General features: G+C 46.1%; 1 protein-coding gene across 2 annotated transcripts in view; it reads left to right on the forward strand.

The window, feature by feature from the left end:
* The window catches only part of adkb (adenosine kinase b), a 115,597-nt gene that overhangs the window by 34,940 nt on the left and 54,791 nt on the right, over positions 1-25,866 (forward strand). For both annotated transcript variants that reach the window (XM_008279135.1, XM_008279136.1), the window contains exons 5-6: positions 11,182-11,354; positions 14,472-14,580. In XM_008279135.1, the coding sequence (XP_008277357.1) occupies positions 11,182-11,354; positions 14,472-14,580 (282 nt within the window). The remainder of the gene's footprint in view (positions 1-11,181; positions 11,355-14,471; positions 14,581-25,866) is intronic.

Below are 25,866 nucleotides of genomic sequence, written 5' to 3' on the forward strand. Positions count from 1 at the left end.
CAAGACAAACCCGGTGTGTACAGAATCATTTAACTTCACTGCAGTCCTTCATTAGAACATGTTGAGATGTGCATTTAAAGACCAGAGCGTCGGTGCTGCTGCTAACAGGTATTATGTGTGTTGATGCAGAGCTCCTGTAACGTCTGTTGCTCTCATTAGAGACTCACACCCATCCACTGGGCCACATGTTGCTTCATTACTACGAGTGCAGCGCTGCATTTTATTTTGAGCCACATATACAGTCCTGCTGTAAAGACTCAGGAGAGCAACAAACGTGTTATCTCGCTGCAGAAACTAGTCCCCAACAACGACACTGTTTACTGCTGGTTGAACTGGAGTTCTATACAAACTACAGGATGATGTGTGTGTGACCTTCATATGCTGTTGGATCTGTGCTGAAGAACTCTGTATCTGCTAACTAGTCCAGTATTTCACCTTTAATATGTTCTTAAGGTGTTTTGGAAATGCTAGGAGACGTGTCATGAGTGAAGTCAGCCGTCAGCGCCCAGACTGGGTGTTTCCACCTTGGAGCGTTTCACAGACTAGGAACTGGTGTTCTGTTTATGGAGGCTCCAAACTCCAGGAGCTGCCACTGAAGAACCTCTTCTTGGGTTTTCATTGTGGTGGGAAACGGTCCTCTTCTTCTGTGGTGTTGGCTTTTCTGCACAACGCTGATTGGTTGAGCTCAGAGGGATTTTTTTATCCTCTAGATGTCTTCACAGTCTTTACCAACTGAAGCTACGTCCAGCAGCTGCTCTTAGTCATTGTTGAGGCGCACTTGGCGTTAACGTCACAGTCGACTCTGTCAGGTCCAGGTCCTACACCACAGCGGAACCAGAGGGGCTGAACCGGGCACAACACCGGCCCGTTCCTGTAAACAGTCGCACCACCTCCTACCTGCCCCGAGTTCCTGCAGCCGCCTAAAGACACAGACTGCTATGGTTTGGTACATAACAAAGCTAATATAAGGAACCAGTCCCTTCAACTTGCACCGTGAGGATTCCCATATCAGTGTTCCGGTTCGACGGCGTCCGGCTGAATTATTCCGACGCTGCAGACGTACACTTCAGTGCATGAAGGGTTTATTTTCACGGGAGAAAAGAAACTTGCAGATATGTAATTTGTAAGCACAGATGTGAGTGTTTAGGCAATAAATCAATGATCAGAGAGGAACTTTAACTGCTGTGTGTTATTTTTCTGTTTTTTATTGGACTGAGCTACAGCGTCTTGCTATTTTTCCGGACGTCAAGTGTATGGCGCTCATAAATCTTGAGGTCAGCTCGCTTCTCTGCTCTCAAAATATGTTTTCTTGCTCTCTAAAGGCGGCTGCGTGACCATATTCCTCCCCTAGAAGAGATGGCCATGTGTGGCAGCAGTCACACCACCGCCGTATTAGTGCTGCTTAGACTGCAGGCCGCAACCATCAGTCTTCAGACATAATTGATGTCGCAGCGATGGAGGTTTTTTTCTCACTCACACAGCTGATGTATACTGAAGTGCGTAACGCCATAAGACGCGGCGTGGCTGTTCGTCTTTGTGCAGGGGTTACAAAGCAAAGTTAAGTTTATTGAACTTAGTATCATTCTGCACTCATTGGGTTTTATTTCAAGGGTGTGAGAGAGACACAGCACTTCCCCCTGGCTCTGAGCAGATCCTCTGTGCTGTGTTATTGTAGTGGTGACCTTGGTTCTTCTGTAAAAGCCTTCTGTCAGTGCAGATTCTTACAGGCACACAGCCCTGTAGTGTTGGCTGAAAACTCATTGAATCTGCCTCGCCAAAGCCAACAGGGCAGAAGGGTGCAGGTGTTGCACTGAAATTGGTTTGCTTTTTGCTTAAAAAGTAAAGTGTGCTTCACCCAGAATGGCTCCCTCTCCAAACAGGCTCTGTAACCAGAATCTGCTAGCTGTGCTCCACTTTGGGGTTATGGTTTCACTGGAATTAAAAAGTCTGTTTACACTGTGCGAAACAAATATATGAATTGGATTCTGATACTAGCCTGTATATATTTGGGTTATGAAAACTGCTCAGACTGTGATATGCGGCCATTCCAGTAAATATGCGTGTGGGATGGGAGTTAGGTGAATCAGTCTTGGCCCACGCTCAGTTTTTAAAGATTATTATGCGACTGTGATTTAGACTGAATGAGATCGAATTCTGTATTTTGGCAGAGGGGAAGGCTTGCTGGCACACGGGACAATATCTAAATAGAAATCACATTTTTCACTCAAGTTAGATTTAGCTGGAGTGCATTGTCCTCTCTGGCTCCCAAACTTTGCCGTCTAAAAATGTTAAAGTCGTAGTCGCCCAGTTTCGCTGTATTAAAATTACTGGCGCTCGGGGTGTTATATCTGGCACGGAGGCGCCGGTTTGAGAGAGTCTGGAAACCCCGTATATGTAAAGAGCATCTGCCACAGACCCGAGTTTCTCCTCTTAACCTGCAAAGCATTAAATAGGTCAGTAATATTTCCCCTCTTTTTCTGTGGGGTTTGTAAAACGTACAGGATACAGAACCGAATCATTAGCATGGACGCCATCCAGAGCATTAATGGTAACCAGGCAGAGTCGAATGACATTGTTATTGCAGCCGTCCCCGGGAAAGTGAGGGGAGCTGAAAATTTATATTTGATTTATAGCAGGGTTTGAATTTATGTTCCAACTCTCAATAGGAAAGTAAGTGATCTTCGCCCGGCTTCTCACAAGAGAGGGCCCCACAGCATCTGGTGCTGGAAACATCTCTGTATCAAACACAGTTCCTTCTCGTTTCTCTTTGCACTGCTTAACCACCAAGAATTTACACCTGTAGGGGATATAGTATTACTATGTTTATTGGACCGGATTCAAGTCTGAGCCTTGAGAAATTATCAGACGAGCGAAATAAGCTACTCTTTGTGGGAAACGTCGTGCAACAGGTTTCTAGACACACTTTATTTTTGTTGTGCCTGAACTGATTACCTGCTATTTGCTCCTTTGCTATTCATGATTGCAAAGATGGAGCTAAGTCATTATTTACCTTAGTTTATTATGTGCTCAATGGTATTTGATAGCTTGAGTGTCTGCTCGGCATCGCGAGCGGTATGGCATGGATATAAAGATCTTTGATTTGCTCGAGTGCTGTTATTTATCGTGAGTTCTTTTTGCAGCAGCGCATTGACGAGAGCAGGAATATACTGCTGACTGTCACTGTCGGTGTGCTTTTGAATCCTTGAACATTGTATCTGCACATTATTATCTGCTTGAAGTGATGATACAAATACCATTCTTTATGGTTTGGTAATAACTGCCTTATTTTTCATAGGGACGCAGAGCATTATTTATCACTGGCAGTGTTCATGGGGATTAATGATGCATAACTCTGTTGGAGTTGTCTGGCGTACAGCACCAGCTGAAGGAATCTGGAAGGTTATCAGAGCAATAAATCCCAAGTTTTTCTCCGTTGTTTGTCACGATGCACTGCAGCAGCCAGTAGTTACGACGGTTCCAGCTTGTTCTCTCCCTCTCCCTCCCCCCGTAAGCCGTCAGAAAAATAACACAACTTGCTTAAGCTGCCAGTTGATAAGGTGGAATTTGATCGCACAACCTCAAAGTTCAAAGCGGGCAACTGTTTTTAAATCTCATCCTTATTGCTTTGACTCTGTCAGCTTCCGACTGGATGATGGGGTGGAGATAAGGAGCGCTGCGCACACTCTCCACCTCTGATGCTCGTTCTTGGCAACGAGAACACGAACACAGTCTGTTCAGTCTTGCATTTTAACTGTTTTGTCAATTGCCGTCATCCAATTCTGTTATGTCTATAAACTGAAAATTAAATTAGGTGTGCAGACTGTTACACTAGTCCAATCCATACCCGCTCCACGGCAGCACCACTATTTCTTTCATCATGGCTTATTTTCCCTGTTTAATTTATTGAATAAATTGCCCCTTTAACTTGTCAAGCAGGGGGAACTCATCCATACATTGTCCATGATCCGGGCAGAACGGAAGATTCAGTCTATTAGTGCAATGATAGGGCCTTTACTGCGGTGAGCTCACTGATTGAATGGCATCCTTCTCAAGGTCAGGCCCGAGCTAAGAGCTATTTTCTGCTTACCTGTGCAGCCAGCCGGCCACAGAATCTGCACACAAACTGCCTTTACACCAGCGAGCTTAGTAAGCGGAGAAGCTCATCACTGATATTTCCAGCTGGTAACATGAAGAGAAACCTCTATGCCTGCAGAAAAGGACACAAAGGCATGAGTAATATGATAAGTGGGATCTTGCTACAGTGCGTAAAGACATTAGGAATGTTGTTTTTCGATCTGCGCCAAGGGCCGAATCACATCCTCCCATTGTGTCCCTGTCAAAGTAAACCAATGTGTTAAATGTGAATCAGTTTGCTGCGAACGTGCAGACTGGGTCAGAGGTCGAGCTGGGAGCACAGCTGTTTCGTCTGATGAATGTGAAGTGTCAGCTGTTTCGAGCCTGATTTCCTTGAAAACACGAGCGTTTAGCTGGAACAATGTCGCGCTGAATTAGTGGCAGTGGCGTGGTAAGCTGCTCATGCTCAGGGACCTGCTCCCTGTACGTCTACATTGCTCTTAAGCAGAATATGTAGTAATAAATATCGGTGAACCGACAACGGATCCGCTGCAAGATTTGGAATTATGTCGCTAATCAGTTTGCAGATGATGCAGTTTGACATGAAATGCAGTCGTGGCGTTCATTAGAGCCCACTTTCTTCCCAGCAGCACTGTTTTGAAGTGAATTTTCTGCGCTGCCACATTGAATTTAGCCAGGCCTGACCTGTGCTAAGCCTTCAACTGGGGCTGTCATTTGGCGTATGTTTAAAAAAAAATCTCTTTGGTAACATGGATCACCCGCGCTGTCACCGTATCCGACGGCGCGGGGCGGGGGGAGGAAGGTGGGCTGCCACCTCCGCGAGATCAAAACACCGTGCAAATCCTCCACAGAGCGTACAGGGAAGCTGTGGAAGCAGGGGCCAGAACTGATTCACCTGTGCAGGGGCCGAGCACAGCTGCACTCCCATCAGCTGGAGCCCGTGGACCACAGATAGGATTAGAGGCTTTAGCTGCAAAGGTCCCTCATCATCTCTGCGCCTGAACCTGGTGTGGCAACAACCCCTGCAAACACAAACGCCACTTTATGATCACTTAATAACACCCCCCCACCCTGGCTTCATGCACGCTCACACCCAGTAAATCAGCTCATGTGTTTTTATAGCCACCATTGTCTTTGCAGATAAAGAGGACAACCCAGCAGTCTGGGACTCCCAGCCCATGAATCTGGTGTGGAGGCATTTTTTTTTTTTCCCTCCTTGGCCCCCCCTCAGATAAGTATCACTGTGCAACCCGCCATTGTGAAGCTGCTCCCTGGCTTCTGTATCCGAGCTCAGCCCCTCATGCCTGCCAGGTAAACCCGTCTGCCTCTCTGTTGCTGCGATAGGGGAGTTTGGCTCTGACTGACTGAAACAACATCACCTTGTTTATCCTGTAAATAATTCACCCCTTCCGGGCAACAGAAACAAAATCAAGGTTGTGTGTTTAACAAGGGAGGCGAGGAATGAGAAGAGCCAGAAAAAAAAGGAAAAAAAAAAAAAAATCAGGTGTTTCCTTTTTAGATAAACTTGGCGCCTGGAGACAGCGACACATCCCTGATTCCTATGCAGCGCGAAGATGCTGCAGTGAGATGTGTTAGGTGTGTGTGTGTCGTGGGGAGGGGTGTGCAGGGGTTTATTTTGTGTGCTCACTGAACTTGCCCTTTGATAGCTCTCTGAAGAGGGTGCACAGATACTGTTGGGGACATTCTTGTCGCGTTTAACATCAGAACCTATGGAGTGTGGCGGGTTTGATGCTTATCATCGGGGGCTGTTCCTGGGAGCTGTCACCTCCCCACCCGCCGCCCCCTTTTCTTTTCTTTTTTTATTTTTTTTGTGACACGAGTACGTGGACACGCGAGCTGCCTTCGTTTGTTGTGGTGGTTTGTGTTGTCTAACATCACTCCCCTGGGGTAGTGTACCAGTGTCTAGAAGAGACGGGCTGTTTATTTCTCCTCCGCTTGCACCGCCGTGGCACTTTCCGTCCCTCTATTTTAATTCAATTTGTGCATGAAAAGAAATTCCAGAAAATCGCACCACAAATATAAGAAGGAAAAAAAAAAGGCAGAAAATTGCTTGGCTAAAGGAGGAAAGATGGCAATCAGTTGCAACAAATGCAAAAATGCACAACCGGTCTCTGCTGCCTCCGTTACAGACAAAACACCTGCATCTTCCTGCCACTCCTCGCTGTGTGCCTCCACCCAGAAACCCCCCAAAAATGAAAATATAGAGAGCCAGGGTGCATCATTGGAGCGCCGATCTTTGTTGCATGCACTATAATAACACAAATGCCATCTTAGGTGGGAATCAGCAATGAAATTACTGCTTCTTGATTAATTATGTAATCTTGTTGTGGCCTCCAGTGTATTTGCATAACAGTAGCTGATGCAAATTGATTTGCATTTGCACAGTATTTTAATGCAAAGTAACTAATGAGGAAATGTTTCACCATCCTCATCCCATTGTACAATTTAAAAAAAGAAATAGGGGGATGGGGACTACAGCGCTCCCCTGAAATTGTATCATTACTTCCTCAATATGTTTTAGTTCCCATAGAAACAGGTTGTTGTGGAGGAACATAGCGCAGTGAAGGATCAAAGTGTAACCCAATAGGATATCAGGATCAGTTTGATAGGAAAAGCAGCAGCATGGGACTGTTTGCAATTTCTGATTGCTGTATTGGCTGGACTTCGTAGTCTCGCCCACTTGTGTAGTCGTCCGTGAAGATGATTTCTTGGAAGAAATTGTTCCCATTTAATGTGATTTTTTAAGCTAAAACCCAGCTCCGTAGCCTCTGCTGCTGTTACATATGTAGCGTCAAAACAATTGGAAATGACGTATAGATTGTACAGCATCAGTCAGCTTTATGTTGTCCTGCAGCCAGAGCCTGGAGCTGCATGACAACTGTGAAACATCCATTACAAAAGCAGACTTGAGTAGTGATACACAAGCCTCCCCACCATGCTGGTGTGTCAGCAAGGGACGAGCCAAAGCGAAGACAACGAGGATCTGGAAATATGAAGCTGATATTGGGCCGGGTTCCCGTCAGGCTACATGCTATGCCTCCCCTTTGAGTGTTGATTGCAGACAGGAGAATGTGGTTGACTGATCTGAAAGGAAATTACTGGAGAGAGAGCTTATCCATGCCTTTGACTGATAATCAGCTCATTATCGTGTTGATCATTTACAGCTCTCCCTCTCGCCTGCTCTCTATTCTTTTAGCTGTGTCACTGAAGCAGAGCACAGAGACTTTTAATGGCTTGGCAAGGAGCCCGCTGTGTGGAGGCAGAGTTAAAACAACCATGCTAGCCCTGGCTACTCTCCACTTTTACACAGTACAGGTCCCCACCCCACTTATCAACCCTCCCAGGGAAGAGAAAAAATTAAAGAAAAACAACAACAGCGACAACAACATATGCAACCCCGACGTGAGCCGTGCCCTAGCACCCCAACACGGCTAACTGTGCATGAAATTGAACTGATTGGAGTTATTGACCAGAAGGCTCCAGCCCCTGAGAGGACAGGGAGGAGGGTGGGGGTGCCTTGTGTGTTACCTGATTGAGTGAAAAATCCTCGGCCGGTTGCTTTGATGCCTGGCACTTTACAGGAAAGAGTGATTTAATGGAAGCTGCCAGACCTCATCAATGTCAGTGCTCGTGGTGAGGGCCCTCTGCTCCACCAGCGCTTTATACAAAAGCGCTTTCCATGACAGGCCCTGATGGACAGATGTTTGCTAGTTGTTTTAACTACACAGTAAAAAGCAGCACTGATATCAGCCTCCTCCTCTGGCTCTAAAAGAAAGGCTGTGGAGTGAGCGGCGGCGGTTACAGGCCACCCCGGCGTGCAGCACCCTCACCCTGGGCTATTTTAGGCCTCTATAAATAGCCCTATTGAATTTTTGCTGAGGTTGATAAGCCTGTAATTAATGTGACCATCATTAGGCACGGTCATGTTCTCCTCAAGAGGAAGCCGCCGGTGAGGTGCAGCAGGCAGAATGGACACTTCTCATCCGTCCTGTTCTCAGGATGAACCGAGCAGTGGAAGCGAGTGACGGCCGACCAGCTTCCCGCCGTCGATGTGCACGAGGCGCCACTTTGTTGTCGAGCTGCAGGATAACACACGGCGTCATCTATCAACTCCCCGCAAAGGCCCAGTGTGCCGCGTCTTCAGTGGATCTGAATTGCATTGGAATTGCATCATTAATAGAGCAGAAATGATTCCCAGCAACTCCGGGAGAATACATTGACCCCTGAGGGAGACTAGAAACAAGACAATGTTTTTACAGGAGGAATATCTAACTAGAGGTCCCATTACCACTTCATCAATATACAGCAGCAACGGAGAGAGGAGATGGGAGGAGGGAGGAGGGGAGTTAAAAAAAAAAAAAGAGGAGGGAATGTAATAGCTTATAGTGCTAATGGCAGTCTGAGCACTCAAGTCCCAAACATTCAGCCGCCTCATCTCATCTGGGCTGTGTAATTGCCCTCCTGGAAGCTGCCACGCGAAGCGGCTGCCTCCGTAGTGAAGAGTGGCAGCTGCTGGGTGTTGAGGAGCAGGCCTAGGTCAGCTCCCCAAGTGGGGCTCCTTGCAACCAAGAGATGTCATAATTAATAGCTATCTGGGGCCCCGGGGGCCAGTTTTGGGTGGATGGGTTGGGGGGCGGGGGGAGAATTATTTGGGTAAATGGAAGCCAAACAGAAAGAGACGCCAGACGTATTCACCACTTAACATAATGTACACTTATCATCACTTTGCCTGTAGCGCAGGAGGCTGTGCAGCGTCTTCGCCCTGCTTTTCAGGGATATTTTCCTCTCTTGTTTGTATTAGGTTCCCCTCCTGTATCTCAACGTACCTAGAGATATGTTGCTGTGGTGTATCAGGGGATCTTATTAATCTTTGGGGACCGGCGTTCTCCCTAGTTAAGTAAATATACATGAGCTGCTGTGCAAGATACAAGCTCCCAGCACCTCCACAAAAATCTGTTACTTCAGCTTCCCTCTTTCTTCCCGTCTTCCTCTCCCTCTCTCGCTAACATGCCGCCTGGGGGCAAATCTCACTCTGTCTCATCTGCTGCTTAATTTCACTGGAGCGGCCCTCAGTAATGAAGCGCCTTGATGTACATTTGCCAATTTCTGCCTCTGCCACTGCGATATAATTGGGATGTGACTAAGCATGAATACCCAGCACAGGGTTGGTTGACCTCTCGGCGACCCTGCGAATAGTGCTTTTGTCATAATGGAGGTATTATCTCACATAATCTGGGAATGGAGAGGGATTGTCTGCAGGGTGCCAGGGATGGAAATGAATTGATATAACTCCCCGCTCCTGTGCACCACAGAGGAGGAGGAGGAGGGGGGAAAAGTGCAAGATACATTTTTTTACATGCTCATAATGAAGACGTTTTCTTCTTATCTATTGCTGCTTTGTGTTTATTGGAGTAGGAGAGCAGCTTCTGGCAAAGGCAGGGGTGGCTTTTTTTTTTTCTTTTTTAGGAAGGGAGGGAGTTTTGATGCTGTGGCACAAGAGAGGATTTCTCTGGATGTGTGTATATGTCAGCCTTTTCCCTGCGTGGGTGCACTGTGTACTCATATGTTAGTGTGTATGTGTGTCTGTTAATGACCCTGTAAAATGACAAGCTGAGCTGGCAGTGAGAGTACAGCCGACGGTCAGAGAGAGAGAGAGGAGGTGGAGGAGGTAGGAGGGTTCAGATGGAGGTGTGGGGACAGAGGGGGGTGATGGTTGTGAGGTCGGTGTTTGCTGTGATTCACCATGCTGTCATCAGAGGGGCTGAGGCCCCTGAGTGGCCCTCTCTATTCCCACCTGAGAGGCCTGCAAATGGAGGGGCCGCGCTGTCATTATTTACAGCCTGCAGCTCCTAACCTTGGATTCGGAGCTCATCATGGCGAAGGGAAAATCAGATTGGACTTGACGTGTACCCGAGCCAGTGACCTTGATAAGTGTGAGGTGCCTGCAGCAAGAGGTTAGGGAAGAAGAGCTCGGATTTGCGCACACGCGTGTGTACATGTTTGTGTATTTTCAGCCAGGTGGGGAGTCGGAGGCTCGGTTCAATGACTGAACCATGACTCAAGATGACACATGGTCGGACCGCTCGTGGACCCAGATAGAGCAGGCATATGTGACATTATTATTGGTCATTTCACGGCGCTAGTGCTGAAAATATCTGTCGATTAATTGATTTGCGTAATAGCTGAGAACGTGTGAGTTATTTTTGATCAATTCTTCGGGTTGACACACAGCGAAGCATGAAAACACACACCAGCCCTGCTCACACAGTAATGACTCTTTCTCTTGGATAGTTTTATTTTTCTGTTTGATTATTTATTTATTTTTTTCCATCTGAACTAGTTACCTGGAGACCAGAAAGAGGAGGGGGGATGAGAGCAAAGTAACAGGGGACAGCATCTCAAGACGGGTGATGAAAATGTATTTTTCTTCCCCTACCGAGATGCTATTTGGTCGCGTGAAATGATTAATTTCACACATATACAGGTCATCCCCAAAAGCAGCAACATCTCATTCACAAGGGGCCCCGTCAGCAACAAAACAGGAGGCTGCAATAAAATGAGCAAACAGCAGCACGTAGTGTACGTCAATAAATCTTTGGAGGTTAAACCTGAGCGCTGTAGAATTTGAGCAGCCCCCCTCCCCCCATCAGGTAAAAGTCACTGAGTACATCAAGACTGTCGAGACCAAAAAAAAAAAACCGTCCAACGAGCAGTTTCGGGGAGTGTCCTGTGGTAGCTGCTGCACACTCTGTCACACACACACAGTCTGTGTTTGCATAAGAAGGATGAAGCCTTGAATTATGGGGTTTGTGTAAATAAGGAGATGAGACTGTTTTTAGCACACAGGGAGGAAGGAGTGCTTGGATGAGAATAGTGCCTCTGTGTGGAGTGGAATTGGTCTTGGGTTGTTTACGACAGCTCACAGCCCTCATATATCACAAGCAGTATGTTTGCTGTGAAGCTACAGTTTGTGTGCCATCTGCCTTCGCTGAACTTGACCCTTCAAACAGACTTATATTTTGTAAACGGAGCTCGCTGTAACTGTTTTTATTTTCTCTTTCCTAGTGGATGATCCAGAAACCCCATAAGGTGGCTACCTTCTTCGGGTGCATTGGCACGGACAACTTCGGCGAGATCCTGAAGAGGAAGGCCGAGGAAGCCCACGTCGATGCCCATTACTACGAGCAAAACGAGGAGCCGACCGGTACCTGCGCAGCCTGTATCACCGGAGACAATAGGTTAGCAACCTTTCCGTCACCCCTGACCAAGAAACGACCCCGTAGCTCAGATCTGAAAGAGTCATTTTGGTTCATTTTTACTTCCTCGGGCAGGCGGTTGACTTCTCTGGGCTGGAAGTCATAACAGGGAATCATAGCTCAGCTCACACATCAAAAGGAAAAAGAACAGCTTGAGCGTGTTTTTCCAGGCCCCCACTCAGTCTCTGCCGCCCCAGTGGGTTGTCATCCATCTATAGGCTGACAGTAGCAATGTGTTAGGGATGCCTGGGCTATCCCAGTTCTCACCTGTCAGCCTGCTCCGCTGTAAAAGGGGCTTTAGCGTCTCTGGCGACTCTGGCGCTTGCATCATCATCAGCACGTCTGAGACAGCAGAGGTCAAAGCCTGTGCAGATAGACGCACACACACACACACACAAATATCACTAACAGTAAAGGCTGCAGTTCATGATAGACCAGGTGTGGATCAATAACCTCCTTCTCTAAACACTCCCCTCCTCTGCAGCCCTTTATCCGCTGCTACTGGAGTTGTCAGTCAGTCAGCGGCTGGACCCTGACCGCCCCGGGAGCCAGCCCTGCTGAATGGTCTTAGTGGGCTTGTTTGATGTGGGCTCTGACACCTGAAAAGGTCAGGTGCCGTGCTCAGGGAGACGAGCTCTGTAATATTTCTTACAGGTGTTTAACAGACAGCTCAGGAGGCCAGAGGAAAGGTCGCCGGCAGGGCCAGATTGGAAGGGTGATGGCTTTGAAGGATCTGGAGCCAGTATGTCACAGCCCTCAGGCTTTGATTAGTGCAAGTCTTCAAAGAAAAGGAAAAAACTATCAGTCTCCCCTGCTCTGATCTGATCACTTCAGTTCCAGAGTGTGAAGAAGATACAGCACATAAAATAATCACATTTTATCCACAAAGAAATCAGTTTATTCAGTTCTTAGAGGGATCAACAAAGGTTCAGTTACAGTCCTCCTCAGTCTCCTTAAGTCTTGCATTAAACTTTCAATTCAAATAAAACCATAATAATAACATTGTCCTGTATGATTTTATGGTAAACTTGTCTTTTAAGCATATTTAATATTTGAGTTGTTTTCCTGTGTCACAGTTCATTCTGGAGCTCACGGTGTTTCTGTGCCTTTATGTCGCCGCTGTGCGTCTAAATGTGCATCCTGCTCACACGTTTCTGCAAAAGCTGCACTTTTACCAGATTAAGCCACTAAAATTTCTGCATCACTTTCAGCATGGCACAAGCCTGACGTGATGCCGTCACCGGTCACGTACATGCAGCGTACATGGAGCTGTGTCAGCAGTTCAGCACCAACACTGATCCAGAAACCTCACAAAGAGCTCCAGAGACACAGTTTGCTGCCAAAAGTCACAAAACAACTTTCTGGTTTAATAAAACGTCGCTGTGATAAAGACAAAGCAGGTTAGCTTTCTGAGATTCACCAACAATAAACGTTAACCTGAAGTTCAGTTGTTGCTTCCAGCTGTTTGTAGGAGTTTTTATCACAAGTTTATAAAGTGCAGATAAATTATTTTCAAAGATCACAGCTGTCAGGATGTTTATTTACTGTCAGGAGTGTATGAGTGAGATCATTAGAACAAATGGACCAATGCTCAGTCAAATCCTAATAAACTGCACCACTGGCTATGTGGACAGTTTAATAAGCTGCTGTTAGTTTAATGTACTGTGTTTATATCTGCATTATTATTATTGTACTGTGCTTTTTGTGGAGACAACACAGATTACACACCACTGCTCTGTTGAAGGTGTGTTTGAGGAACTTTAACCTAAAGCTGAGCTGTGCCTGACGGACAGAAAGCCGTCACGATAACAGATCGATAAAACCGGCAATGTTACGCGTCCCGTGTCTGAACAGGGCGTAGGATAACCTCAGCACGTCCCAGCTTGCCATTTAACACTGCCAACAAGCTGCATAAACCAAATGGTGAGTTTTATGTGATAGATTAGAAGCACTAAGTTTTGTTAGCTTGGCTAGTCTTTGTTTGAGGCTGCACAGCCTGAGAAGACGAGTTGTGAGGAAACAAAGTCCTTTTCACAATATTGACAAGGACATTTCATTATGGAGATTGATGACTTTATTCTATTATGACTGATAACCATAGTTGGAATTGTAATATTTTCAGTTTGGAAACCAGAATATCGTTAAACTGGGATTCATTCTTCCAGACTGAACAGTTTTTCTGAGAGAAATGGCAGGAGCTCACCAGTATCGCTCCATCCTCAGAGGGACAGCAGAGTGATTTGCTCTGGACTCGCTTCAGCTTTACCTCCTAAATGCATCATATCATTAGATGGAGCTGTTGTTTGGTGGCGCTCTGCTCCGCTCATGTCTGTTGCACTTCCTCAGTAATGACGCTCATTTCGCCTGTCATGTTTGTTCCAACCTTTGAGTCCATTACTGCAGCTCAGGTCAAACGCAGTCCCGATCCTGCTGTCACATCGCAGCCTTCGTCATCACACTCTGATCAACTTAGCACACTGCTACTCTTTTCCTCTGACACTAACCATGGCGAGCATCTTTTTCTCGCCATGTGAGAACAGACCCTTTCCTGTAGCAACACCCTCGTGTCATATGGCCGCCTAACAGTTTTCCCCTAAGTAGCTATGATGGTAGCACTCATTTTGATGGCCGCTCATAAAGAGACAGCGCATGAGGACTGGCTAATGAGCTATGTTAAGATAATGCCACCTGCTTCACTTTCCAGCTCCCACCACTCACTACTCGACTCAAGTGTTCATTTAGTAATGCATTTCTGTTGTTTTTCCAGCCCTGTTAACAAGAGACCACCAGGTGATACGATAATATGAATCATTTGGACGTGGCTTATTGTTGGCCTTGAAAATCCCTCCGTTTCTTTTAATCTTTGTTTATTTTTGGGGTGTTTGGAGATAACCCATTTAAAAAAAGGAAGAAAAATAAAGAGACCCAGATAACTTTATTTCACCTTGGTTCAGACATTCTTAGAAACCATTATCATCCTTTTATATCGTGAAAGAACAAAGGAAAGTCTGGGGCCTGAGTGTTTTTAAGGATGTTTTTGAGACAAAATTAAGATGGATGATAAGCGAGGCAGAAGATTTATGGGGTCTGTCTCGGCAGGTCCCTTGTTGCTAACCTGGCAGCGGCAAACTGCTACAAAAAGGAAAAACACCTGGACTTGGACAGCAACTGGGAGCTGGTGGAGAAAGCCAAGGTCTATTATATTGCGGTAAGTGAGACCCTCTACATTCAAAATGACTGTTCCCCAACTCCATTGCCAGAGGAGGACAAAATGTTAAGAGGCTTTATTCAGGAAATGCCTCAGCACGCCTTCTGCATTGTCAATATATCCATTCATCCTTTGTGGAGTGAAATGAGCTATGTTACCTATTGAGACAATACGGCTCCATTTCCCTATTTTCCCCTCGTCTTTGTGCACGAAGCTGCTGCACAGTGTGAAATTGTTCTACATGTAATGCATTCATTCATTCTTTTAACGTGAAGACAAGCCAACAGGTGCTGTGAAAGTGTGAAAATTGATTATGCAAGTTCATCGGGCTTTACCCCCTCCGACACAATCTTCCCCTTACAGACAAAACACACGCACAGATTGAGGAGGACAGATGTGCGCTTAGACGTTCACACACACTCTGAGGTAATGTCTTCACTTACAGCTCCTGGAGTAGGATGGCCCGCCATGCTCATGTTTCACTGTTTGGGATTAGATTTAATTCCGGCAGATCTGCATTTTCTCTGATCTCGAGTCAAGATGATAGCCCTGAAATTGCGCCGCATTCCACGTCTTTAAGCAGTTCATTATCGGCATAAATCAGCATTACAGCCCAGCCATCATCATACTCCTTGGATTATTGTCCCAAGTGAAATTCACAATGCTTCCCCTGTTGCCCACAAGCCCTCTAAACATGAGTGTACTGTAGTGCAGTAATGACGGAGGTTTCATAATTAGCCGCCCAGTCGCAGAAACAAACACCGAAAAAAAAAAAAAAAAAAGCCGTTAGTGCTCGTGCCAGAAAGCAAATCCATCAGTCCATCCTCCAGAGTTTGTGTGGTCTCATTTTTAGCCTCTGCTTCGCATTAGCAAACATGGCACATCCTCTGCAAATTGGCAGTTGGGTTTTGCCCACATCCGACAGTCTTGCGCGCAGGGAAAAGCTTCCGTGGGATTTGAGGGGGGATAGAAGGGCCACAAATGGGTGTTTGTCAGTGCTTGGAATCTAAAACGTGGTGTTCAGCGTCCCTCCTGGGCCTCTTTGTCAAAACAGGGGGATCATTCGCTTTATTAGAGTCCCATTCGCACTTCTAAAGTACTTAGCCAGATACACTGCCACAGCTATTCCCACTTAATACTGTGTGGCGTGTCTAGACCGGCGTTCACTAAGGCCTCCTCTCTCCATTAACCTTGTCGAGAGCACTCAGATGTATTTACCCAATTTACAGCCAGATTGTACATTTTCTCCCTCTCACTGTACCAACCTTAGCTGTGTATTAATGCGCTTGTGTTGATTTTCATTAAACTGCTGCCGGGTGGTATACGCGGCCTTGTACACCCTAATCTGTAGATTTAATTACCGAAAAGTGCACACGCGTGTACGTTAGCATGTTATTTGCTCGCACATGAGTCCGTGTTTGTCGGAGCATGTGTGTTAAAGAGGTGATTGATGATTCCTGGCAGAGGCTCTCAAGGTGCCTGCTACTATGTGGTGTGATTGGATGAAAACAGAATTATTAGAGGGCTCTTGCAGCCAGTCTGGCTCATCCAGCAGCAGCGGCGGCGGCAGCAGCAGCAGGGCTGGTGGCAGACGCAGAGCAGGGAGGCAGCACTGCCATTTCTCACAAAGAGAGAGAATGTTGAACTCCTGCCAAATGTTTGGTGGCAGGCTGTTGCTAGGAAATCTGGGTCCTTAGGCAAATCATTGCACAAAGACCAATAACAAAGGCGTGAGGGGGAAGAAGGAATGGCTAAACGCATTTCAGGCAGAGGATATCTCTTTTTCTGCTGAATGCCATCGCTGCTGCAGCGTTGTGTACAGTTATTTCTTCCTCTGATGATTGTAAACATCAGAAATAGAGGCTGATGTATTGTGGGAAGGGGAGATGAGTGACTCTAATTGGTGGGGGTGATGTGAGCACGCTGGCCCAGTTAGCCTCTCCTCTCTCCCCCCTCCGCCTCCTTTCTTTTGCTCCCACTTTCCTTCCATCCCCACCCTCCACCTCCCATCCTCCCCCCGTTGGCCCTCTTTGCTGTCTTCTTTGCCTCCCCCTTCTCTTTTCTCTGGTCTCTCAGACACACATACATTTGCTGTTAAACACACACAGCGTGCACACACACACTCTGCAGCATACCACTGGCTTGTTTTTCTTACCACTGAGCGCTTTGCCCTGTAATTTGATCTCCACTGCTTGATGCATCCTCCATGATGCCACTTTGAATTAACCTATGTCTCCACGCTTCTCCTTAGCCCCGGCTAATAAAATGGCCTCTACTAACTTATGCCATTTACATTCGAGAGAGAGAGAGAGAAGAGAAGCTCTTGGTCCATCTTATAGTCATGCACAGTGAAACTAACAGAAATGGAGAAGAGGGGAGACAAACAAGACAATTGACTGTGAAAAGGCCTGTTAATGACTGGGCACAGATGGTCAGAAATAACCCAAGGATAGACGGAGGAGACACTCGCCGCTGCCAGTTGGCGTGATGCACAAAACTCACCCAATGAGACACAAGCTGCAGAGCTGTTAGGTCACAAACCTGATCACAGCTGTGGACGCTGTTCGTTTGCGCCCTGCGCTAAGAGCACAATCCCCGTTAGCCTGCGAGAGGTTAGCCACGCCCGAGGAAAACAGCTAGCCCACCTTTTTTTTTTCTTTTTTCAAACAGCGCAGCCAGTTGAACTAGAATGCCTCACACTGTTAACACTGGCACACTGCATATAGCATTAATTGGCAGTTGTATTCTTGCCCTCACTGCAGGGGAAAGCTGAGTTCAGCTTCAGTCACTGTAGCATAATATGCAAGAAGAAGAGGAGAAAGGGAGGCAAAGGCAGCAAAAAAAAAAAAAAAAAAGCGCAGTACTGGCACCACAAGCAGCACGTCAGCCTGCTTACACCCCAGAGTGGCACACACACACACACACACACACACACACACACACACACACATTGTTACTCCGCCCCACCAGCCCCCTTCAATTTGCAGCCAAAAAGCAAAGGAAAGGTTTTCCACACACACATCTAACTGACACCTCATCAGCCAGCCGAAGGGCTGATTAGCACAGAGGTGACTGCGGCTGAGTCTCCGTCCAGCTCAGAGGACCACACTGTCCTCACGCTGACCTTGAGATTCCTCTCCCTGTCGTCCTCTTTTCTCTCCTCCTCTCTCCGTCTCCTCTGTTCTTTATCTCCAGTATTTCTCCCTTCCCTCTGTCTCCATCTCCTCCCTCCTTCCTTCCTTCCTCCCTCTCCTCCTCCTCTGTCTTTGCTCTCCACTCTGTACTGCACCACTCTGCACTGCCCCTGTCCTTCCACACAGCCAGGGAGGGATCACGAGGCAAAATGCAGGCAGTGGAGAGAAAAGAGGGAGGGAGGGAGGAAGAGAAGTGTAGGGGGGAGAAAAAGCTGGCAGGCTCCCCCTTTGTCTGCAGGCGATCAGTTACAGTCTTGGTTGCCGATGAAATTTAATCCCCACCGCATTTACATGCCAAGTTTGACTTCTGGCAAGCCTTATTAAATAGATTTGTAAATCATTTCATCTTGATTAGAATCTGTTCTCAAGGGATCAACATTTTTTTGCCTTGCTTGTGTTTTGTTATGTGTACAATCTGTGCCCACTGGTGTTAAAATTTGAAAGTCAACCCTTGGTGGTGTTATTTTTCAGTGCGAGCGAGTCTAAGCAGTAGATTTAGGGGACAAAGAGCGATGGGTGCCAAGTCCCGTCTGTCAGCGGCCAAGCCACTGTGTCAGCATGTCTCTCATCTCTGGAGGTCATGTCGGTGGCCGAGCAGCCGCTATGATGTGTCTTCTCTTTATTAGGCTGACACCACAGTGTCTTTAGCACGGAACAATGTCATTTCAAATTGCGCCTAATCAGATGGCATTTTGTAATTGCCAGCAAACATCTTATGAATATGAATTCATAATTGTTCAATTACAAGTCGACTGCATCATATTTATTGGCTTATTTATTTTTTTCTCCCGCTGGCCTGGGCCAATTATAGGATTTCAATCTTGAGGCAATCAAGTGATAAGGGTGAGGCGTTTAGTGTTTGCTGTCACTATATAATTCTCTCCAATGTTAAACATGCATCTGGGAGGGCTGTATTTGTCAGAAGGCTGTGCGTGGAGGTGCACCTGCCTAATTGAGTGGTAATGAGCTGTCAGGAGTGCCGGCTTGGTGATTGGCTCTTGGCGGGGCGTCCTGTGCCAGTGGGACGTATGGGCTGGCCCGGCCCTGCTGGAGGATCAGCCAGCTCCACAGCCCTGCAGGCCTGAGTGGGCGGAGTGTGGTAAATTAGGGTGGAGAGGCCAAAGACGCTGGCTGCGGAGACATCCTGTGGCTTTCACTCAACTGTGGGATTTATTTAGGTTGTTTACAATTATCCTCACTCCTGATTTGGTTTTACTACTTAATGTCAGAGTTGGGAGACTATTTTAGATGTTCTTGCTTAAGTAAAACTTGAAATACTGCACGGAATACTGTAAAAGCCGCCATATGTAGAATTATTTATGTCGCTATTTACGTACATAGATTATGGTTCCAGAGAAATGCAGCAGCCTGGGGTTGTGTCTGAAGTCCCACCCTGTGTACTGCACAGCACACTTTATCCAAACGCTACCCAGAGTTTGTGTAAATACGTATAAAGTTCCCTCAAACATTCAGAGAAACACGGCAGCGTCCAGAACACGTTAGCTGCTTTTTGCTAACAATGCCGTGGGTGCATTAAACAGATGCAACGATTACAAGTTTCTCATTATCTGTCAGTGATAATGCAAAAACCATGACGACGCCCAAAAAGTCACCTCAAAGGAAATTAATGAACGTGTTTTTTTTTTGTTACCAGTATGATGAATGAGTGGTTGAATGAGTGATGTCAGACACGCTGGTGGTGTTAGTCGGAGCGCTTCATGTTGTTGCGTCCTACTCATTCATCCCACGCTACCTTTAGCACGACTGGGAGGCAAAAAAATGTCAGATTTGACTCATGTGTGGTTTGGAACAAATTAGTGTTTGAAATATTAGTGAAACCTGAAACTTCTTCACACCGTTCTCCAAAAAATGACCTGGAACAGCAACCTGTGTCACCAGACCACTGGTTCTGCTCACCTACTGTGATGTATGAAGCTAGAACGTGTTGAACACTGTCTGGAAAATACACTGAAGCTTAAAAAGAGCTCGACCCTTCATAGTACAAATGCATTGTGTTGTTGTGCTGTGATTTAAACGGAGCTTCTTCACCCCTCTATGAGCTTTACTTTTAAACAGTACAAGTGCCTTCAAACTGCACCATGCTGTGTGGTACCTGAACAAATGCACCTAATTGCTTCCCACAGACTGTTTATCGTCCAGTTATTTGTTCAACTTCTATATAAACACTGTAAGCTTCAGAAAAGCAAATATGTTTGAAATTGCAAAGGAAAGTTTACAGGATGTCAGAGTTCGCCTCGTTCTGTTATGACGGAGGAGAAGTTCTCATCGTACTGACTGGCATCTATTTTGGTTCAGATTTGTGTATTTCCTGATTTATTTATATTTATTTGTTGTCAGAATTGTGTGTGGAAATACTTCAAAGTTGGCAGGGCTGAGCCGGATTTATTTTGGGAGTCTTTTATTTCCAATTAATAATTTGAATAACAACAGGGGGAGAAAAAAAAAAAAAGAAAGAAAGCTTTAATCCACTGTATCTTGAGTAATTGCCTCTTGGTGGTGGTGGTGGTTGGACTGGTCGGTTTCCAGTCCATATTACTCCACCAGCATGCAGCGACTCTCTCCTCCTCCACCCACGTTGCCCTGTAAAGCAGTTTTTCCTCTACAGCAGGGAAAACACCACGTCCTTTCACCCCACATTACTGTGTGCATCTGCTCCAACGGCAACAAGTCTGTTTTCCTCTGGATGAAATAGTTGGGACTTAATGATATTTCTGCTCGCGCTCACCTCGTCCCCCTGCCTCCCCTCGCCTCCCCTCGCCTCCCCTCGCCTCCCCTCTGCATCAAAGCACCTGGCATGTGTGCCTTTTTTTATTTTTTTTATTCATGAGACTAAGTTGTAAAAACGTAGAATAATGTTTCAGCGCTACACTGGGATGTTGTGGCCATTTGTGTGAGTTCCACAGCTTAATTGAATAGACTGAGTAATTATTTGTCAAGTAATGCTGAGCAGAAAATAAATAGCCACTTTGCGGCTGTGAATTGTGCCTGATGGCCATGTGTTGATACTCTCACCAGGGAGAGTAAAAACCTGCTCTACTGGCTAAGTATCTGATTAAGATTCACATGATGGAACCGCAGACGCTTTAGGATAGTGTGTCTCCTGGGCAAAGATAGTGAGTAGAGTTAAGTGTCAGACGGTGTTACATTATCACGCCGCAGCATAAAGCCTCGACTGAATAAATATCGCTGGAATATTCTCCTCCACCACCAGCCATCCGCAGCACTCGGGTCATCCCGACGGTTCCTGAAAGCAGCCTACAAAGAATCACCACAGATGTGCATCTCTGTGCGGCAGATGCTGGACACTGTTCTTTGAGAATTGTTTCCTTCTGCAAGGTTTCATTTTTCCCTTTTATGTCGCTGTAATTTGTTTATGGTCTGTAATAAGCCAGCGCATAGCTTCCTTCTGCCAGTTTGGCCTGGATCCATTGTAAACTGCCAGTAATTTTTTCCTCTCCCTTTTTAAAGGAGACTAATGACTTCTGAGGATAGTATAATATTTTGTAATGATTTTATAATTAATTTATTTAAGTTATAATCCTCAAGATTTCCATTATTACAGACCCTGATTTAAATTCTGTTTATGAGAGCGTTTTAAAAATTCATCTTAATGCAAGGTCCTTTACTGGCTTCATGAAGTCTGCATCTTGTTTTCTTCCTCAGCAGATGGAGTTTGGTCAGTTGTTGTTCTGTGACCTCAGGTTGCTTAACAACAGCTTGGCCACATATCTGTTCAACCTGATGCACACATGCATTGTTTTTACACAAACCCATGCGTGTGTGCATTTCACGCCTCAGTTTATTGGTACGCTAGCGTTCTTATTAATTAAAGCCATTGGCCAGCTCAGCTCCTGGTTTGTTGCTCTGGGCTGATTCAGGTTTCTGTTCACATTAAACCCTCCTTCCTGGTACTGGGTACGTTCTGCTGCCAGAACAGATCTCAGAGGTCGGAGCATGGAGGCCAGGCCTCTGGGGCATCCTGTTGGCACCACTCTGGGCTCTTATGGATTATGGGATGAGGCCCTTGTGGATCGGACTGAGATCTGCCTTGAGCTCTTGGTCGTGTTCCTCGATCCGCTGCAGTTTTTGTGGTGTGTTGTGGGTAAATGTCAGAGTGAGATCCACATGACTGCCTGGACCGGAGGTTTCCCAGCAGAGCTTTGCATCATAAGGAGATGATCGATGTTCTTTCCTTCACCTACCAGTGGTTCTGAATGGAACCTATGAGTGGGACTATTTCTTGGCTGCGAGCTGTGACTTCTTGGTGTCTCCGCCGGTTGCTTGTCAATCAAACGTTGATGAGCAGCCTTGCAAGAAATCCCTGCGCCCGGCCAAGAAATTCTCCTCCACATAACCTCCACATACTTGTTGTTTTAACACTTCTGTTTTCATAATGATTAAGCAAACAACATAGAACGTATCAATTAGCGCACTTTAAACATGCTGCTTGTTGGATTTTCTTTACTTTGGGACGGAGCCAAGCAAGCTGTTTTCCCCTGGTCCTAGTTTTTTTATGCTAAGCTAAGCTAGCTGAGTAAGCTAACCGGCTGTAGCTTTATGTTCAACATCCAGAGATGAGAGCGGCAAGAAAGTGAAAGCATATTTCCAGAAATGTCATATGGTTGGCTCTGACTGCTAATTACTTTTCTTTGATTATATTAAAAGTCAGTTGTTTTCGTACCATTTATTTTTGGTCTGTATTAAAAAGCTCGTTCCTGGAGCCAATCACATTCCTCGTTTTGTCTGATTGACCCTCCAAAACCCAAATAAATTCAATTAACAGTGATTTTGAACTGAGAAATGCTGCAATCAGCAGTCTAAAATGATTCAAATTTGGTAATTCATTTAATTTTGGATGTGTAAACTGTGACTCAGTGAGCAGCTCCAGCTGTGTACATACTGCTCTTTGCCTTGGTTTCACTGAGCATGCCTGGGGTTAGCACTTGCAGTGGGGAAGTGTTTATTTTTCATACATGGTCCCCCTCAGACGTAGGCTACTACTCTGACCTTATCTATTGTTTCTCAAGTGTATATTGTAAGCAGCTTTGGAGGCTTTATAGAGACTTAGCCGGCAGGGCTGCCGTTGCTCTGGTGGAACATTTGGACCTCTGGCAAGTGTCAGATTTTCAGCAGCACATTAAATCTCTTAACCCAGTTCTTTTTTCCCTCCCCTCCCCTTCCTCTGTCCCTCTCTTCCTCTTTCCCTCTTTCGCTGCCATGCTAACAAGCTGGCTGTGATTTATTTTTCATGTGTGGCATTGATACCCTCCGCCATTTTTTTTGTTGTTTGTTTGTTTCTCCCCGGCATCTAAATACCGGTGCCAGCGGTTCGCCTGGTACCGAGGCCCTGAGGGGGCCGAGTGGAAATGCAGCCAGAGCAGCTGCACATCACCCCAAAGTCCTCCAGCCGCCCTGTCGCAGAGACACCAGAGACGCTTTGATTAGCATGTCTGTCGTTATTGGCCAGCTTGAATGTCATGCACCGTGAGCCCAGTCGTCTAATGCTTTGGCCGGCCAATGGGGCCGCTCCCTGCAATTACTGATAGGGCTGCCTGCTCCAGTGTGGAGGAAAGGCCAGAGAGAACGCCAAAGTGCCAAATGATTGTCCTCAGTAAATAAAAAGCAGACATCTTCCTTTTTGATGTGCTATATGTGCGTGCTTTATTTTCAGATGCTGTGGCGCAATCACATTTGAAAGCATTTTGTGCTCCCAACATAACAAGGGGGGACCAATCAAAACAATAACTGTGGTTCCTTTTGACAAAGCCCTTGGCTCACAGTTGTCAGAAGATGTAAGCTGACTCATCCACACAAGAAGGGCATGTATCCCTGGGAGCGAGGGGGAAAAACGCTATGATGAATCTTCCCCTCTGTGCTCTCCTCTCTCCACTGAGCCTGCATGGATTAATTACATGACTAGTAGCTAGTTTAGGCCCATTATTTATTTTTTCTAATGAATAATTTTACTTTCCCTCTCTGCCTAGATTTTATTCTGCTCAGGAGTTTTCTGCTTCACCCCGTGGAAATAAGAATGCATTGATTATTTTCCATCTAGCAAATATCCCACCAACTGAGGAATAACATGCCTTCCCCCTAATTGGTTTGTTTATCTTGAGCAACAGACTCTGGGTTTGTTTGGACTCTGGCTGGCATCCACACACTGCACCGCTCCTCAGCATGATTACTCACCTTGGGAGGAGGCTGCTGGAGCAAGGTTGATGTTCCCCACATAGACATCAGGCTGTCATTCTCCCCGCTTATGTGACATCATTTGCCAAGACAGATTTGTTACAGGAAAAATAAATTCAGGCCTAAAAAGGGATTGATTTAAGGACAGGCTGCAAGTGGAAAAAGGCGACAGGAGGGATGGGGGCTCCCAGACACATTTCACCACTCAGAGGGCTCGGGCCGGATCCAAACAAGCTGCCAACAGAAGATGGATTCTGGCTTCATGTATAATTGATAAACTGTATGTTCTAGGTGTCAGCTTTAAAGAGGGAGCTAGGACTATATCAGGAAGCTATTTTTCCCTCTCTGAGGCGAGCATCATTTTTATTTTGTCCTCCCCCGTTCTCTGGCTTATCTTCTCAGTTCAGAAAGCCCCGTTGAAAATTATCGTTTTCTTTGAAGACGACATTCGGGAAGTGCAGCATTAAAAGCACATCCTGTTCCTGTGCCTATTAGGAGTGCTAGTGCAGGGCAGATAGCCATCTGCAAAGTTGACTGTACATCCTGAGTTATCAGGATTAGCCATCTCACTCTTGACACCTAGCACATTAATATTAGCTATGGGAGAGTCTATCCTGCTGAAAGCAGCATAAAAGGATTAATGCAGCGCTTATCCTTTTGGAAATAATGCCCTTTATTGAGCGGATCTGACACTGTAAAGGCTAATGATGACATTGAATGGAGCCAGAATAAGTAATGGCGCATCATCCCGTGTCATGCAGCCAGAATAGTCGCTATTTGCATTCCATCGGCTCAAACTGTATTGATTGTGCTGAAGGCGTTTGGTTGTTTTTCCTCTGCAGCAGTACCAGAGTGTTACTCAATCACCAGCGTCCTGTAGCTAATGACAGTCCTCTCCCTGTAGGCCCAATGACATGCTTCGTTCATCGTCCGACTGGACGCTACGGGTTCACCTCGGAGCACTTTGAGCTGCAGCAATTACTGTACATGAAACACAATATGCCAGCGTGTCAGCCTTCCTGTCCGTCACACTGAGACTGTGGGATTAATGTGCCTTTGCCCACTCACTTTAATAATAATAAATTTGTATCCTGCCAGTCAGCTTTGTGAGCGTTAGCGGTACAGTTTGTACCACAAAGGCCACTCCGGTGGACCAGAGGAGGGGGAATGCCAGCTTTGTACCCCATCATTTCCCTTAGGTGCCATATAATAGCTTTAAAAGTACTTTTCCATTGTGTTTTTACACAGGACTCGGAGTGCAAAGAGCGCCGTGATTCATATCATTTTTTTAATGCTCCCCTGTACACTTGACTCTAAATGATGCAGGAAATGCGCCTGCATGGGGTAACTTTAACCAGCGACACGGTGAGAATTTAAATCACGACGAAATGATTGTAATTCAGTTGGAGTCTCCTTGAACCCCTAACATGGTCTGATTATAAAGAGGTTAAACAACTGTAATAATAAATCTGTCACATTTCTAATACAATGTGCCATTTTGTCCCGGGCATTATAACACTGAGGGGCCGACAAGTGGCCATCAGGGCCACCTGAGAACATTCGCTCTGTTCTTTCTGCTAAATTGCTGCTTCCCCTACGGTGATTTTTTTTTTTTTAGCTGACAAGATAGTAACCTTATCAATCAAAGCCGCTTTCCTCTCTCTTCCAAGGACTCGTGTTGATACGTTCTAAGTGCTCTCTCCTTTGGCGGTTTTAATGGGAATATTGCATGCTCATTTCAGCGATGCCTCCCTGTTTCTTAATGAGCTGATAAAGCCCCAATTATCGAGGCAAATCCTGATTTCTGATTTGCATTACTGACTCTTGTTTCACCACACACAGCGGAAATGTACATGATTGAGGTGCAGAGACGTTGGCCTGC

This window comes from Stegastes partitus, unplaced genomic scaffold (assembly GCF_000690725.1).
Source record: "Stegastes partitus isolate 25-593 unplaced genomic scaffold, Stegastes_partitus-1.0.2 Scaffold145, whole genome shotgun sequence".
NCBI lineage: Eukaryota > Metazoa > Chordata > Actinopteri > Pomacentridae > Stegastes > Stegastes partitus.